Source organism: Sceloporus occidentalis, unplaced genomic scaffold (assembly GCF_023333645.1).
Source record: "Sceloporus occidentalis isolate IW3139 unplaced genomic scaffold, rSceOcc1.0.p SCAF_28, whole genome shotgun sequence".
Taxonomy (NCBI): domain Eukaryota; kingdom Metazoa; phylum Chordata; class Lepidosauria; order Squamata; family Phrynosomatidae; genus Sceloporus; species Sceloporus occidentalis.
In genome coordinates this window covers 9,783,768-9,799,865 of record NW_028317008.1, presented here as the reverse complement: position 1 = coordinate 9,799,865, position 16,098 = coordinate 9,783,768, and the positions used below count along the sequence as shown (strand labels likewise).

The 16,098-nt window shown below is 39.1% G+C and overlaps 1 protein-coding gene across 1 annotated transcript in view; it reads left to right on the top strand.

The window, feature by feature from the left end:
- The first annotated feature begins 7,027 nt into the window (after positions 1–7,027).
- Positions 7,028–16,098, top strand: part of LOC149299790 (centrosomal protein of 290 kDa-like) — a 50,848-nt gene continuing 41,777 nt past the window's right edge. The window contains exons 1-11 of the mRNA XM_089486054.1: positions 7,028–7,129; positions 7,562–7,639; positions 7,957–8,026; positions 8,613–8,659; positions 9,641–9,784; positions 11,750–11,803; positions 11,974–11,994; positions 12,111–12,260; positions 12,636–12,818; positions 15,776–15,865; positions 15,933–16,055. Of these exons, the coding sequence (XP_089342180.1) occupies positions 7,028–7,129; positions 7,562–7,639; positions 7,957–8,026; positions 8,613–8,659; positions 9,641–9,784; positions 11,750–11,803; positions 11,974–11,994; positions 12,111–12,260; positions 12,636–12,818; positions 15,776–15,865; positions 15,933–16,055 (1,062 nt within the window). The remainder of the gene's footprint in view (positions 7,130–7,561; positions 7,640–7,956; positions 8,027–8,612; positions 8,660–9,640; positions 9,785–11,749; positions 11,804–11,973; positions 11,995–12,110; positions 12,261–12,635; positions 12,819–15,775; positions 15,866–15,932; positions 16,056–16,098) is intronic.

Sequence of the window (16,098 nt, the reverse complement as noted above, 5' to 3'; positions counted from 1 at the left end):
GTAAATCATAACATACTTCTACAGAATTTTAGAACCAGTCTGAAAAATATTGCGGGCCTTCTTTATTTACCTCTTCTGTTTTAGGAGGCAGGATATAAAAAAAGGTTCATAGAAATGCCAGCAGTTACGTTTTAGAAGCCATGGCTACTCGGCTCCTGTCAGTGGCGGAAATACCGGGGTCACAATGAGGCAGGAAAATCTAACAATAACAATGAATAAAAATGATCAACAACATGAACATACATTGGTCACAAAATCTTTCCATCAAATTGCATTGGTCAAAATTGCTCAACAATAAGCAGCTGATGCACATCTTGAATGAAAATTGATGACGCTACACAGAAAACTGCCTTAGATTCAGAATAACAGCAGATATGTAAAGTTGTCGAGCTCTTGAGGTGAACCTACAAGGCAGAAAGACGCCATTCTATCTTTGGTCATATTGGAAGCTTTAAGATTTGGAACCAAATGGGGGGGTTAGACTTCTCATTTTCACACAGATGTTCTTGTTTACTCCAAGACAATATCTGCATTGTTCAAAAATACAACTTGGCCCGTTCATAAATGCCTTTCCCTTTAGTACAGTGGCTAGGGAAAAAAAAATACAGCCAAGCCCAAGTTACAAGGCCAAAATTACAAACCTGCATGGAAACAAACTGCCCGGAAATCATTTGTATTTATAAGATTTCCATGCTATGAGATGACCCGTTAAAAATCAGCGAGGATGGAGACATTTTAGTCTAACCAAAATAGCGTTACATATTTAAGTATTACCTCATTCAGGGAATAGACTGTTTTATTTAGTACAAAATGATAAGTGGTTCTTGCAACATTAGAACTAATTTATAAAGTGTATACAAATATTGCAGGGAAGCACATGGAGAAGATTACAAAAGCCCATTATTTGTTGGTGCTTAAAAAGAAAAAAGGGTTTGCTTTGCAGTGTATAAAGGCCTCCTCGCTCGATGAATAACACAGGGTCAGCTCAGCTCGATACCAGAGAAATTTGCCAACAATTGAACAGCAAAGTGGGAGAGTTAAACCCACAACTGTCCTGCAAACTCTCTGCCCCACTCTCTGTTTAGTGAATAAACCCCAGAGATAAACAGGGAGAGGTTAAAGCAAAGGCAAGCGGAATCTGTGACCAGGTTGCGGAGTGAGAAAACATCTTGTCTTACGTGAGGCAGTGTTTGACTCACAGATGTTTCATCTCACCACAACTTTCACAAGTAAAGAACGGTATAGAGATACAGACGTTCCACCCTCATGTAAAAGACATTGCGTTTTAGTGAACATTTATTTATACAGCAAACAATATCACGTAACTAGCATGACAGAGTAAGACAAACCGATGCGTTAGGAAAAGATGGCCCTCCAAGCAAGTGTACCAGTGTAGCGCAGAAATAATCTTTTATAAGAGCACTTTGTTTACAACTAATAATTGCAAGTGTCCCGGCTGGCAAGTTCTGACAGGAATAGGCAGAGAGATTACTTTGTGTGCTCAGCCATTAATAGCATTACCGCCAAGTGCTGCACAGTAACCAAACAGACAAGACATGTAGCAGAACTTGTGGCGTGTCCTTCATAATATACAGTACAGCCGGGGAGTTCAAATATTCAATTCTCTTTCAAATCTCCAATTTTAATTTCAAATACTGAAGCCACAATAAGAGGGGCCAATTCACTAAATGGGGAGTTGACGGGAGACTTTGCAGGAGGGTTATGTTTCAGCAAATTCACTTCACTATGCATTTTGGAAAGCTTGTTTCTGCTGCAGGAAGAGCTTTCTGGCCCTGTATAATGTATAGCTAAAATCTTTTTAAGTCTCCTCACATGTTGAATTATCCAGAACCAGCTCAGCCCTTCTATGTACTGAAGCTGTACTGATTAATACCAAAGCTATCACTGTTCTTAATGAGAATATCTCAATGGTTAATACTACACTTAGGTATCTACAGAATGATGGCATAATATTTGGGAGGTTTGTGGATAATGAAAATAAACCTTACATTATACAGTCACCTACTGTTATTTTGTATTCTAAGTAATGTTGCTTACATATTAAAATTGGTAATGTGTGCACTAGAAAACCTCCATTTCTGTATGCCATTGGCCAATTATCTTAACTTTCCTAGCGTAAAAATCTTAAAGCATTTAAAAAAACACACAAAAAAAAAAACTTACAAAGACTGCCAAACTACAATGTTATAAATGGTAAGTGGATTTATACTACTTAGTGGTATTGCAAGTAAAAGATAGTTCTGGCTGCTAAAACAATGTTTTAACAATAATTTGTGTTTATTCACTGGTTCATTAACCTGTTGAATACGTCCAGATTCCATGAATTCTGTTGATCTGACTGATCATACAATTGCTGCGACTCAATAAGAGGTTTCACCAACATTTTGTATCATTTATTAAAGAAAAGCACATTTTGAAGAGCATTGAGCAGTTTTTTTAATCTAGTTTTTGTGTGTTTTTTTTTAGGCTGCTGCCTGTAATTCAATGTGTTCTAGTTTTGTTGTCTATGCCAAATCTACTTAAAAAAACTACTATCATACTACCTTGTGGTAAACAGTGCAAAGGCTCTGTCACGGAAGCCTCCGTGACTTGGGGGGAGGCTGTATTTCCTATTATAGACAGTGGAAACTAATTGCAGTGCAATATCTGGTCCCTTTGCTTGGATTTATGTTTAAGTCACCCTGTACCCGATTAGGGGTACAGGGTGGCAACAGTGAGAGCACCAGAGCTCTCTAGATCCCAGTTTCCCTTCTTCCTCCTGCCTGTCTGACCAATATTATTGGTTCTGATGGCAGGATTGTGTAAGTTGGTGTGGTTCTCTCTTTTAACTAATGTGCATATGATCTGCATATTGCGTTTTACATATGATGTAATGCATGCTGGTCATAACTCACCGCCAGTATATTGAAAGGCTCTTTGAGGCAGGTGCTGATTGTTTTCCCCAGTAAAGTTAGTTCCTGTTTTACTTCAATACACGTTCCGCATGTTATTGGGGTAAGCCTCACTTCTTGGACTTTTGGCCTGTGAGAGGGAAAGCCTGGTTCTCTGGCCTTAGGGCTGGGAAAGCATGAAGCCCCAAGGATGTTTTGGGTCCCCAGCCTCTGGTCCAGGACTGGGTGCTATGCACAGGGTGTGAGGTGAATTGCACTTTACCCTTCATGCGTCACCTTTTGCACCTCCATGCACTTTTATTTTTGTATGCACTAGTCAAAGCCTTTTGGCTAGGTGTACAGTCCATTTAGGAAAAAATTTACCACACCAGCCAAAGGGCTGGGGCTTCCAAGGGGAGCACTTTTGTATATAGTTTGTTTCACAAGATTGCATTGTTTTTTGCACAGAGCACATGTGTTATTTATTTCACTTTTTGTATTTTTGATTAATACAAACAATGTCGGAACAGTCACGGTTTTTGAACAATGGAAAGCCATGGTGGAGTCGAGTCCCCTAAAAAGGTCTGTTTTTTTTCTAGCGAGGAGGGGAGTTAGGTAGTTCTTCTGAGCGGCTCCCTCCTCCTCTAATCGAGTATTCTAGTGGTCCCAACCCTTGCGGGGAAGGACCAAGAAGATCCGGCTCTTCTGCAGGCCTTATGGTCCACTGTGGCCTTATGGCACTTGCACTTGCACTTTTTATTTTTTCTTCACGGTGAAGCACTGAACCTCGGGGCTTCAATTAAAAAAAATTGGGGTAAGCCTCAGTGCTGCCCTTGTCAGGGAGGTAAAGCACTGTATTGCTATGCTTCTGTATAATACAATGTCACAGAGGTTCCCAAAGAACTATGTTTCCTAACGGGTGTAGTTTCGTGTTCCCGGCGGCCACGGGGAGAAGGAAGGATCGTCTGGCGGGTGTACCCTGTTGGGGGACACGCCGTTCCCGTCACAGGCTCAATCCTAATGACTCAGCTAAACACTCTGACTAATGAAAGTCTATGAAAGAAACGATTTCCGTGTACATGCAGGACTTCATTGGCACTGTCATGAAGAATCAGGTCAGTGTAGCGTTTGAGCAGGGAAACAACACGACTGACAACAATAGCAGCCTGCCGGTCGGCAGATAAAGGGCATTTATAGAGACAAAATGTTAACGTTAACATACATTTCTGTATAGGGCACTGTATTTCATGCTCGCAGAGCTTTTTTGCCCAGGAATCTGCACTTCAATAATTAAAAAATAACAAAGTTCAGAGGGTCAGAGGCTTTTATGTAACGTAAAGATGTTCTACTTTACAGAGTGGATGGTAGCTAAGTAAAACAGCCTCCCAGCAGAAGTGGTAGAGGTTAACACAGTAAAGGAATTGAAATATGCATGTGACATAGGCTAACGTAGACAAGACCATGGACTGGTTAAGGTCTGAGCCTTTAGAGCAAGAAACAGGCAGACTAAGTGGGCTTATGGTAATGTAACATTTTATATTCACTAAAGAGTCCTCCCTTTAGTGAATAAACCCCTTTCCACTATAATTGCAAAACTGCAGAATAGCAATCAGTGTTCTTGCTTGTCTCAACCTGTGATTGCGAAGACTAAGCACGAATAGGGCCAACACCCACACAGCTTGGTAGGACACCATGCCTTCCTCAAAAGCACCAGAAACAAATAAATAAAAATAAAACACAGGTAGAGGAATAAAAGTCACACATGTGCATATAAACACCTGAGACAGAACAGCGAGGCAATAGTTGTCGGTTATCCATTGAATAAGAAAAAAGTAACGAGGGGATAACAAATCAGAGGAGGCCATTATCGTGCTGCCAATTCAGTTTTACATTTCTACCATCTTTGTACCTGAACAGCGAAAGAAAGTGAACGAAACTGTGGCCCCAGCCCTCCTCCAGGGGAGTCCTCCAGACTTCATACATATGGGTTTTCTTCAATAGGATTCTCAGCGACTAGTGGAAGCCGCCATGACTGATCGAAACGTGAACTCCTCCCATGGTTTACTCACAGCTCAAGAAATGACTTCAGTCGTATCAGACGGCAGCGCTGCACGTACCGAGTTCTAAACACAAGAGATATACTAGCCTGTGAAAGTTGGGTCTAATTCATGTCTCCAGTAGGGTGTGCGAACTCGATCATAGAATCCAATACGATTTTAACGTTGTCGTGTTTATATTGACATTGATGGAGATACGTCTAGGAACTTATGTACTCAGAAACTGCTGGCAGGATACACGCTTTCATTTAGCGCCGTACTTTACATTTCTACAACCAGCATAACTGACGTGAGAGTAAGAACGGGCGGGAAAATCCAAACGATAGCGTTAACTCTACAAATTTTCGAGTAAACATCGCGTGCAGTAACGTAGAAAAGTTACTTTATTTACTTGCAATACGTTATTTGTGCTACAGTGTAAATGAATGCGTTTAATTCACGAAACGAGCGACCGACATATGTCTGTATCGCGTCTAGATTACCTGCACATAGCTAGACGGTACAGTAGAGCTCTTCTAACGACCAACCTAACTGTCAGTCGTAAGGAGTTGGGCGTGTCCTGTAGAACCGAAGCGAGGTTTGAAACGCGGCGTAGTCACCGTTTGGTTTTCGTCCCATTCCGCCCTCCCCGGACAGATTAGGAGTTTCCTCCTGTATCGTAGCAACAGTCAGGACATCTTGCTTTCCGTGGAGCTTCGCGCTGTTTACATATATTCCCGGCGAGTGAGGGGAGATTCGAAACCGTGGCACGCATAGCATATTTATAGCCTTGTGAATAGAAACCTGGTGGTATTTTATGATCTCTGTGTTTGGAGAATGAACACACGGAATTCGAACGTATATCGTGTGTATGCGTGGCTCAGCCAACACACTCCTCATTAAGATCTACGATAAACAGAATTTGGCTGCATCCAGGGAGCAAGTGATGTTAAGTTAACCCAGTGTCGTCTTCATACGGAGATTTGCAGTGGAAAGGAAAGGTTGTTTTACATTTTGCTTATAAGGATACTTAAAGAGGTGAGTATGGCTGCCTTAGAAGTGGTTGTGTGGAGAGACGTGAAAATATGCAAGACCGCTACAAAAATCATTATCGACTGTACCATGGTGTTACAAATCAAATTAAAAACATCATGGATTACAGTGATGTCACACCAACTCCATCAGGAGTGATGCCTTGTTACAAACCAGAAGCCCCCTCTGCTGTCTCTGCTCGTGTATGGAGACCCCCTCGGCTGCCTCTGCTCGTGTATGGAGACCCCCTCGGCTGTCTCTGCTCGTGTATGGAGACCCCCTCGGCTGTCTCTGCTCGTGTATGGAGACCCACTCGGCTGTCTCTGCTCGTGTATGGAGACCCCCTCGGCTGTCTCTGCTCGTGTATGGAGACCCCCTCGGCTGTCTCTGCTCGTGTATGGAGACCCCCTCGGCTGTCTCTGCTCGTGTATGGAGACCCCCTCGGCTGTCTCTGCTCGTGTATGGAGACCCCCTCGGCTGTCTCTGCTCGTGTATGGAGACCCCCTCGGCTGTCTCTGCTCGTGTATGGAGACCCCCTCGGCTGTCTCTGCTCGTGTATGGAGACCCCCTCGGCTGTCTTTACTGATGTTACTCAGCGCTGCTATGAGAGAAATTCAAAGAAAGAATGACAGCCCTTCTCCATGGGGTCACCTAGTACTGGCGCCCCAAGAAACCCTAGGAATTGTCTAGTTGGCCTGTATGTTGGGGCAATCTTGGTGCTTTTAGGAATAGACAAATGGTTTAAGATGGTCAATATGCCTTTACAGCTCAAGAATACATCTAAATAGTCTTTAAAACCATCATCTGAAAGACGACATGAAAAAGACTACCGTTAATAATATTAAGCATTAAAGGAAAGAATGATTACCTTAATGTCAGTAAAATTGATTTTACTTTTCATGGGCAATTTTTGACAAACACATTCTCGTTCCATTCATGGAAACCATTATTGTTTATATGACATAGTATAAAGGAACAAGTTATAGTCCTTGGTGTTCAGATATGAAGTTAAGTATGCATTCTAACAGTGGTTTTATACTTATTTCTCGGAAAAGAACAGTTTCAAAGATGCCACCTTCTTTGGACTGGGGGAAGCTTGTGAGAGTGGATCCAGATGAACTTCCCAGCCAAGAACGATTAGCAGAGAAAATGTTAAAATCATTATCACAGGTATGTATTAGATACTGGAATACCAGTTGAGGTTAACCACATGCAGTCATCCGATACAGTATCCGTTATAATGCAATAGAGATGATTTTATGGTTTGTAGCCAGGCTTTATGTAAAATTTAAATAAAATGAAATTGTTTAATATCTGTATTGTCTTTTTTCCTCCATGGTAAGTAATATCTGCAACACTTGCATCTTTATAATCTGTAAATACCAAGACCTTGTCTATGGGCCATCAAAGCATAAAATCCTTCTGCTTGGGAAATGTATTGTGTATTACAGAATATGCCAAATCTGCACCCCTGCCAACATTAATTCCGATGATATGTTTACCTAATTTTATATGTTTTCTTATCTCATCAAATCTGCCTCTCCCGCAGCTTAAGTATTAACATTGGTTACATTTGTTGCGTAATACCTAATGTTTTCATAGGTCAGCAGTACAGATTTAAAAAATGAAGCTTCAGAAAACCTTGTACAACTTTTCCGGATTACACAGTCATTGATGAAGGTTTGACTAAGTTATTTTTCTTGTCCATTGTCGGGGGAGTTATGCTAATAAAAATGTCTTAATTCATAGTTTTATCTGTGATTACGTTTCTCTGTTTACACATAAGGTGTTATTAGAAACCATGGTTTATATATAATGTTATTTTAACACTGATTTTTAGGTAGCGATTGTAACATAATTTCAGAATGTGTACTTAATATGGCCTTGTAACTTGTTTATCCGTTCTGTGATATGCATTAATGTAACATTTTAACCATTCAATTAATAGTGAAACTGTTCCATCGATTCTCACAAAGTTTGCATTTTTCATTATGTAGATGAAAGCTCAAGAAGTAGAGCTTGCTTTAGAGGAGGCAGAAAAAGCAGGAGAAGAGCAAGCCAAAATTGGTAGGTTCTCACTCACCACACTTCTCGCCTAAAGACGGACACCTGTGACAAAACTAGTGTTCTCTGAAAAAACATTACATTCAAATAATCCTGTTCATCTCAATGACTCAAAATCCCCACTTTAGTGATATGATTATCCTGACTTTTTAAACGGCAGTGTTTAGTATAAAATGCCAATTAATATACAGATGTGTTTAAATGTAGCCTCTATGAGGCATTAGACTACCTCTTTATGTGTTTGAGCTACTGAAAGCTAAAGTTAGAAGATCTTTTTGTGGTAGAGTATATGAGACGCTGGGTGGTTTTGTAACAGGCAGAAGTTAATTTTGATTGACTTTGTTTGGGAAGACATTTTAATAGTCTTTTCCCCATATCTACCAAAATTACTAATTGGTCTTGGTGATTTTATATTTGATAGCTATTTATGCAGCAGGTAGAATATTCTAATTGTCTAAAATGAGGAACCTAGGCTCAGAGAATAAATAAGGAAACTATAGTAAATTAACAAAATACTACATATCTATTTTATACCGCATATTAAGTAAAATGTTTTTCAGATCTTTACGTTGTGGTTTTTTTTTCACAGAGAGCCAGTTAAGAAATAAAATCAGGCAACTGGAGAATGAAATTGAGGTATGTTGTAGTTTTTTATTGTAATTTCTTCGTTTGTTCAGATCTCTGTGCTAAGCTGCAGGGTTTATTGGATCTGGTGCCAGGAGCGGGACGTTTCGGCAGTACATCAGCACTTACATTATCAGGCGTATACTGTTAATAAATATGACAGTTTCAATAGCATCGGTAATTGAGTGTTTTCCCGCATTAAGTGTGTATTGTTATTTTTATATGTATAAATATATGTAATATATAATTTTCCTACCATTTTCACTGTGTAACTTCTCTTTGGCATTTTAGCGTACTCGCCCATACTATACCGAACAATACTAGAGGTACATTTGTCACATATATTGTTTATAACAAAAGAGGTTTGCACAGAAAAACAAGAACTCTTTGGTCAAAGTCTTTTTTTTCCCTACCTAACACTAAACTACGGTAGTTCCACCTGGCTCCACACATTGAAACCCCTTAATCTCCCATTTGCAATAAGTAAAATATTTACATATTTACACTAACTATACTAGAGATATGTGATCAATGGGTTCAGTTTAGCAAAGTTACAGTTTATTTAAATTTTAACACCGTCTGCTTGTATCTATGTATTTATATATATTTGTGTATATCAATCTATCAATTGGTCTGTCCAGGCACTCCCGCACAATCAGCAAAGAAATGAAAACTGACATGGGTGCAAACTCAAAATATCAATATTATATCATACAAAAAAGATGAAAAAACGAGGCAGGATCAGAAATCAAAGCAAATGATGTTAGAGTGTCAATCACATATTGTTAAAGTCACACAAATGGTACAACATTTCAGCCCCCTCCCCATGAACCTTCACGTTTTACAAATAGAATTATTATATATATATATATATATATATACTTCTATTGCATTTTGTTTGCGTTTTCCACTCAATTGCCTATTTTGACTGTAGAAGGTGCGCTTGTATTGGAATTCTTCACTTATCTGAATAACACACTTTTCCTACTACAGAGATCACAGCTGGCCACTGGAACCAGAGATTCACGTTTCCTCCGTGAAGAAATACGTCAGTTAGAAGAACAGCTGGGGCAAAGAGAGCGAGAACTTAAGGAGTTGAGAAAAGAATTGGAGAAAGAGAAGCAAGTTAATGAGCAGGTAAGCAGAGCTAATTGGGATAATTATCAGCAATGTAATAGTCCTATTAGGCTAGGTTTCCACTTGGGTTTTTGTCCTGCGTTTTTTTTCTTGATGAAAAACGCCAAGAAAACTGCCACTGCGTTTTCCTGCGTTTTGGCGTTTTTTTTTCTGGAGTTTTTGCTGGCGTTTTAGCCTTTCTGTGGAAATTGCTTTTTTTTTTGACCTTAGGCAGTTTTTCCAGCCTTTACAAGTTAGAAGTTTCACCCAGCTAAAAGGGATTAGGATAAATGGCAAGTATCTGCCCCCTGATGTCATTTACTTGGTAGAGTTCTACGCCCCGGCGGACCCTTTTGTCACTTTTCTGTGGTTTGTAAGGCATGCTATATTCCGAATGTCTGCTCCTCTAGGAAGATTGGCCCCAAATGATGGTGCAAATTGTTTGCTGTTGCTTTTGGCACGCAGGGTCCAGTTGATGCGTCGCGTATGTTTGTTTGTAATGGCATGTTTGTTCCATATGGTGTAAAATTCAATATGAACTTTGTTTTGTGTGAAACTGTTTGTTTCCAGCCTATTTCTCGTAGGACACACCGATACTGGGTCCATCCTCTGCATTGTAACTGTGGAAAAAACGCCATAAAAAACGCCAAGGCAATAAACCCACATGGCTTTTTCATGGCGTTTTTTCTCTCCCATAGACTTCTATTGGAGAAAAACGCCAAGATTTCCTTGCAAAAAACGCCAGAGTGTCAACATGCTGCGATTTTGAAAAACTGCCACAGAGCCCAAAAAAGCAGAAAAACGCCAAAGAGGACTGAAAAAACGCCAAACAAAAAAATGCCAAGTGGATATGGCATTCTGCGATTTCCTATTGAAGAACAGCTAACATCTGGCTGCTGCGTTTTTTCACTAAAAAAACGCCAGGTGGCGCTATTGGCGTTTTTATGGGCGTTTTTAGCTAAAAAAAACCAAGTGGAAACCTAGCCTTACTGAGTCGTATTGTGTAATGATACCTGTTCATCCCAGCTGGTGTTTTTGCAATCCAGTAGGTCAGTTAAATGGACTGTTAATGGGTTTATATTAAAAGATGCTAAGCAAATATTTTTGTAACACACAATTTAATTGAAAATAATGTATATTAGTACCCAGTCTTTAAAAAATGCACTCTGTTTTTTGTTTCACTTGATTTCTATAAGCTATGTTAAAAAAAATTAATTTTTGATCTCTAGTGATGTCATATGTTGGGCTGCGTAACTTTTAGGAAGCGCTCTCTTTTTGCACTGTTTTGCCAAATCTGTAATATAAATACACCTTATTTGATCAACAAAGGGTGTGGATTAAGAGCAGATCTCAAACAATGCCTTAGCTCCAGTCCACAATTTTCTCATATCTTATATTTTAAAAAGGCTCTTTTAAACACTTATACAGTAATAAAATAAATTTTAACAATTTAATCATCTTAATGACTGCACGCTATCTCCCAAGGCTCCCTGCTGATTTGCTTGCCATTTACCACACAGACATTAGTGCATTTGCTTAAATGGATTCACTCTAACAAAATTGCTTGCAAAAAAAAAAAAAAAAAAAATGCTGACAGTACAAGTATTACTCTAAAGCACTACGCTGAACTCCTAGGTCACCTTCTTTGACAATGGCCCTTTCCTGAAAACTAATGTCTTATTTCAATCAGTAAGGGAAAAAATACATTCCCCCAAGAAGCACATATAATTAACTATTAATTATAATTGAAGTCTGTACAGCTTATTAGCACAGCAAGCATTGCATGGCTAATGGAATCTGTAAGTGGATTGAACCAGTCAGGATCTGCATGCAAAATCTGAGTGAATAGTATTAATCTGGTGAAATGTATGTTTACCAATATAAATATTCAAACTAAACTTAACAGCAAGTGTGCTGATCTAAATGTTGTTGCTTATGTTTCTGTAGTAGAATGTGCCCCCATTTACTTTCTTGATGTTATTTTAGCTTGCACTTCGGAATGAAGAAACTGATAATGAAAACAGCAAGCTCCGGCGAGAGGTTGGTAAATATAAAATAGCATGTTATAATAGCAATTATACAATTTAAGTGTAAACAATTTATAGAAAGTAGTACCAAAATAAATCTTTTTACCACAATTTTGTTTTTTGACTGTCTTTATCTAACTCTGTGCGTGTTATTTTTCTTTTTATTACTACTTAATTTTGGAGAAAAAACTTCTTGCGAAAAAGGTATGAAGTGGTCCTTCAGGATAGGTTCTCTAGATGTTTGACAATAGTTTGATTATATAACTGTTGGGTGGACATTAAATGCAGATTTGAAAGCCTAAGATTATCTCTTTTTACAGAATGAACAACTACGACAAGATGTCATAGACTATCAGAGGCAGATTGATTCCCAAAGGGAGTCTCTCCTAAACCGTGGGGAAGGACACGATTACAAATATGTGATTTCTAAAAAGAATATGGAGTTAGTCCAGTATCTGGATGAAATTCAGGTAAGAATCATGATTCGATGAAGAAAGATTAATATTAACGTAACACAAACAGCTGTCTTATGGTTGCTTCTTCAGACTTGCAATTACATAGAACTCTCTGCTGGTTCTTGGCATATCTTAAAAAAATACCTATTAAAAGGTACTTTCATGTTACTTAACACTAAACTGTAGTTGCTAAAGGATAGTAACCTATGCTTTTGTACCATGGGCAAAATTGTCATAGATTCACAATTGATTTGCAGGGGAGGATCTCACATCCCTATGAAAACCTTATATTTTTTATTTTAGTCTTTAGCCAGTTTTACAGACAAATTATATGTTTTCTTCTTACAGTCTTAGTCAAAATTACCTTTTAAAACATCTTTAACCTTTCAGAACCTGAGTGAAGCAAATGAGAAGCTGGAGGTCCAGAACCAGGAAATGACCAAAGTACTTGAACAATCTGTCAAGGAAATGGAGAGTATGACCGATGAGTATAACAAAATGAAACTTATCGTGCAGCACTCCGATAGCACAATGGACCAGCTGAGAAAGGAAAAAGACATCTATGTGCTTAAGGTAAACTTTTTTTTCTCTTTCATAGGAACGTGCATAATTGTGTGCAGACGTAAATAAATGTGTATTACTGGCCATTTAAAGTAATGCATTATAAAGTCTGCCCTTGGTTTTCAGGATAGCTTTATTCGCATGCATTTTCGTTCAGTTGCATTAAGGGGAATAGAAGAAAAAGATTTTAGGTTGCCGAGTGTGTTTTCAGGGACAGTAGCTTGCACAGAGTGGGGTCATCTTATCAGAGTTGTAGAATGAGAACCTTTATTAGAGATTCTTCTGTGAGATAGAGTTTTGGAAACATGTAATATGCATTTTAGCTGAATACAGTATTTTGTTTCTCAGACATTCCAAAGACATTTTGCTTTTTCTGCATTAAAATAAACTAGTAGATGTTTGGGCCTCTCATTATAGTCTGTCCCTTTTAGGAATACATTTAATGATGGTGCAACATTGCATCTAAAATTGACAGTTCGAGAGCTTGTTAAACGTATATCCACTTGTAAATTGTAAATCTTGTTTTGTATCATATATTTAGAACATAATAAAGTGACACAAATAGGAATATAGAAACCATAGAATTTGATGTCAGATAAGAACCATTCTGGCCATCTAATCTGCCCGTTTTTCCTGATGTAAGGGACTCAAACCCCTATCAGTCCTTGATCTTGCCCCATAGCGAGGATAACATTGTCTATCCCATGCATGTTACAATTCTTTCACTGTATTAGCTTACCATTCTCTCAATAATGTAAGGAAGTTCTACAGCCTCACCCTCTAGTTTAAGACTCGTTCCTCTTGCTCTTGCGTTTCTCCTCCTTTCCAATAAGCTTGCCTCCAGTACTTTGTTAAATTCCTTTAAGTATTTAAATATCTGTTACATCTCCCCTCCAAGTTATACATATTAAGATACCTTAAATAATTTGCCGTTTTACTTGTTCCACCCGGAAAGGTCTACACCAGGGGCGTCCAAGTTTTTTCTGCAGTGGGCCACTTCATCAGAATTGTATACGTGCGCGGGCCGCACTCACTCTTTAATAAGATATGCGGATTAAAATAAATTAAATGACACAAAAGCTTTACTTTTCCTCTCACTGATTTCTGGGCCTAGAAAGTTTTGTGACTACAAATGCAGGATTCTGGATAAGTAAAAATAAAATAGTTCTATTTATTTTAGCGATGCACTAAAATGAAAATTCTGGACCAAAACCGAAAATTCAGGGTTCACTTAGCCGAAACTGAAAATGACCCCCCACACTCTTAATAAAAGTAAGTTACACACCAAAATTGTACAAACAATTATATATTATGATTGTTAACAGCAATCTCAGGCATACCCAGATTCCAGCATGTACTGGTTGGCTAGGCATTGTACCGGTATTTTTTGTCCAATTTTAATGTGTAACCACGCTTTTTTTAAAAGTAACACACCACAATTGGACAAAAAAAATCAACAATATGACTTGGCATGATAGGAGTGTGATTGCTAACAGCAAACACACTCTTTTCATACCCAGGCAACCAGTAAATGCTGGAACCTAGGCATGATGGGACTGATTGCTGTTAGCAGATTACTGTTAGCAATCACACTCCTATCATCCCAAGTCAGCCAGTACATGCTGGTACAGGGTGGCTGTAAGTGCAGACCCCATACTGCTGGCAGCATCAATACACAAGGGGGACAGCTAGCCAGGTTTCAGCATGTACTGGCTGACTTGGCATGATAGGAGTGTGATTGCTAACAGCAAACATAGTCTTTTTATACCCAGCAAACCAGTAAATGCTGGAACCTAGGCATGATGGGACTGTGATTGCTGTTAGCAGATTGCTGTTAGCTGTTAGCAATCACACTCCTATCATCCTAAATCAGCCAGTACATGCTGGTACAGGGTAGCTGTAAGTGCAGACCTCATACTGCTGGCAGCATCAATACACAAGGGGGCAGCTAGCCAGGTTTCAGCATATACTGGCTGACTTGGCATGATAGGAGTGGGATTGTTAACAGCAATCACAGTCCCATCATGCCTAGGTTCCAGCACTTACACATCCATGCTATCACACACACATAAATTCATTCATTCACAGATTAATTCCCTCAATCAGGCATACTCATTCAAACAACCTCCCCCACCCCCTTACCTGCTCTACAGCTCTCTCAATGCCGATCACAGACTTCAGCAGGGGGCGCGGCCTCCCTCGTTCTCCCCACAGAGGAGGCAGGACTGGAGCAGAGAATAGACCCTCCCACAAGTAAGCAGCAGGGCTCTTGTGATCCTGGCTGCCGATCTCACACGGGCCGCACCTCGAAGCCGCATGTTGGACGCCCCTGGTCTACACTATTGCAGACCTTTGTATTATCTGTTAAAAGATATACATTCCCATTAAGACCTTCTGTAATATCACTAATAAAAATACTAAAAAGTGCCGGGCCCCATTACTGGTCCCTGAGGTATCCCACTAATAACAAGACCTTCCTCCTAATATTTACCATTAACTACAACTTTCTGCCTCCTGTCACTTAACTATTACATTATCCATTCAACTATTCTAGTATCCATACCAATAGACTGCAGTTTATTTCTAAGTCATCTATGAGGTACAATGTCAAATGCATTACTGAAATCTCTATAGCTTATATCTGCTGCTCTTCTCTCTCACTTGCATTTAAAAAAAAAAAAAAAAATCATCTTTTATCATCCTTCTTTTGTTAATCTGCCAGTTTTCTCCTCTGGGTTTGTTTTGGAGCATCCGTGATTCCTATTTGCATCTATAAGCTTAGGTTTATATTTGCTCCCATCTTCCTCATTCTTAGTTTGTTTATAGTTCTTAAAAGTTATCTTCTTCTCCTTCAATATATACGCCACATCTGTGCAGTAGCTTTTAGTATTGCTAACAAGTAATATAAACGTATTGTTTGGCATGTGCAAATTGATGAATAAGTGTTTTGCTTTGTGAAATTCTTGCAGGTTCAGGATTTAACAGAGCAACTAAAAGCAAGGCAGGAAGAAGATGATCCGATCATGGTGGTTGTTAATGCCAAAGTAGAAGAATGGAAGGTATACAATTTACAATTAATTAAGCACCTCACAATGACGGGTTTTATTAACCTTACATTTGTTGCAGGCGCTACTGGCATCTAAAGATGAAGAGATCGAAGAATATCAAAAAATGATCCAAAATCTCAGAGAGAAGCTAAAAATTGCTCAAATGGACACAGACAAGAGCAATGTGCTAGCTCTCCAGCAGGTAGTTTTTATTTCCCGGCACTACCAAACTAGGATTGTAGTAT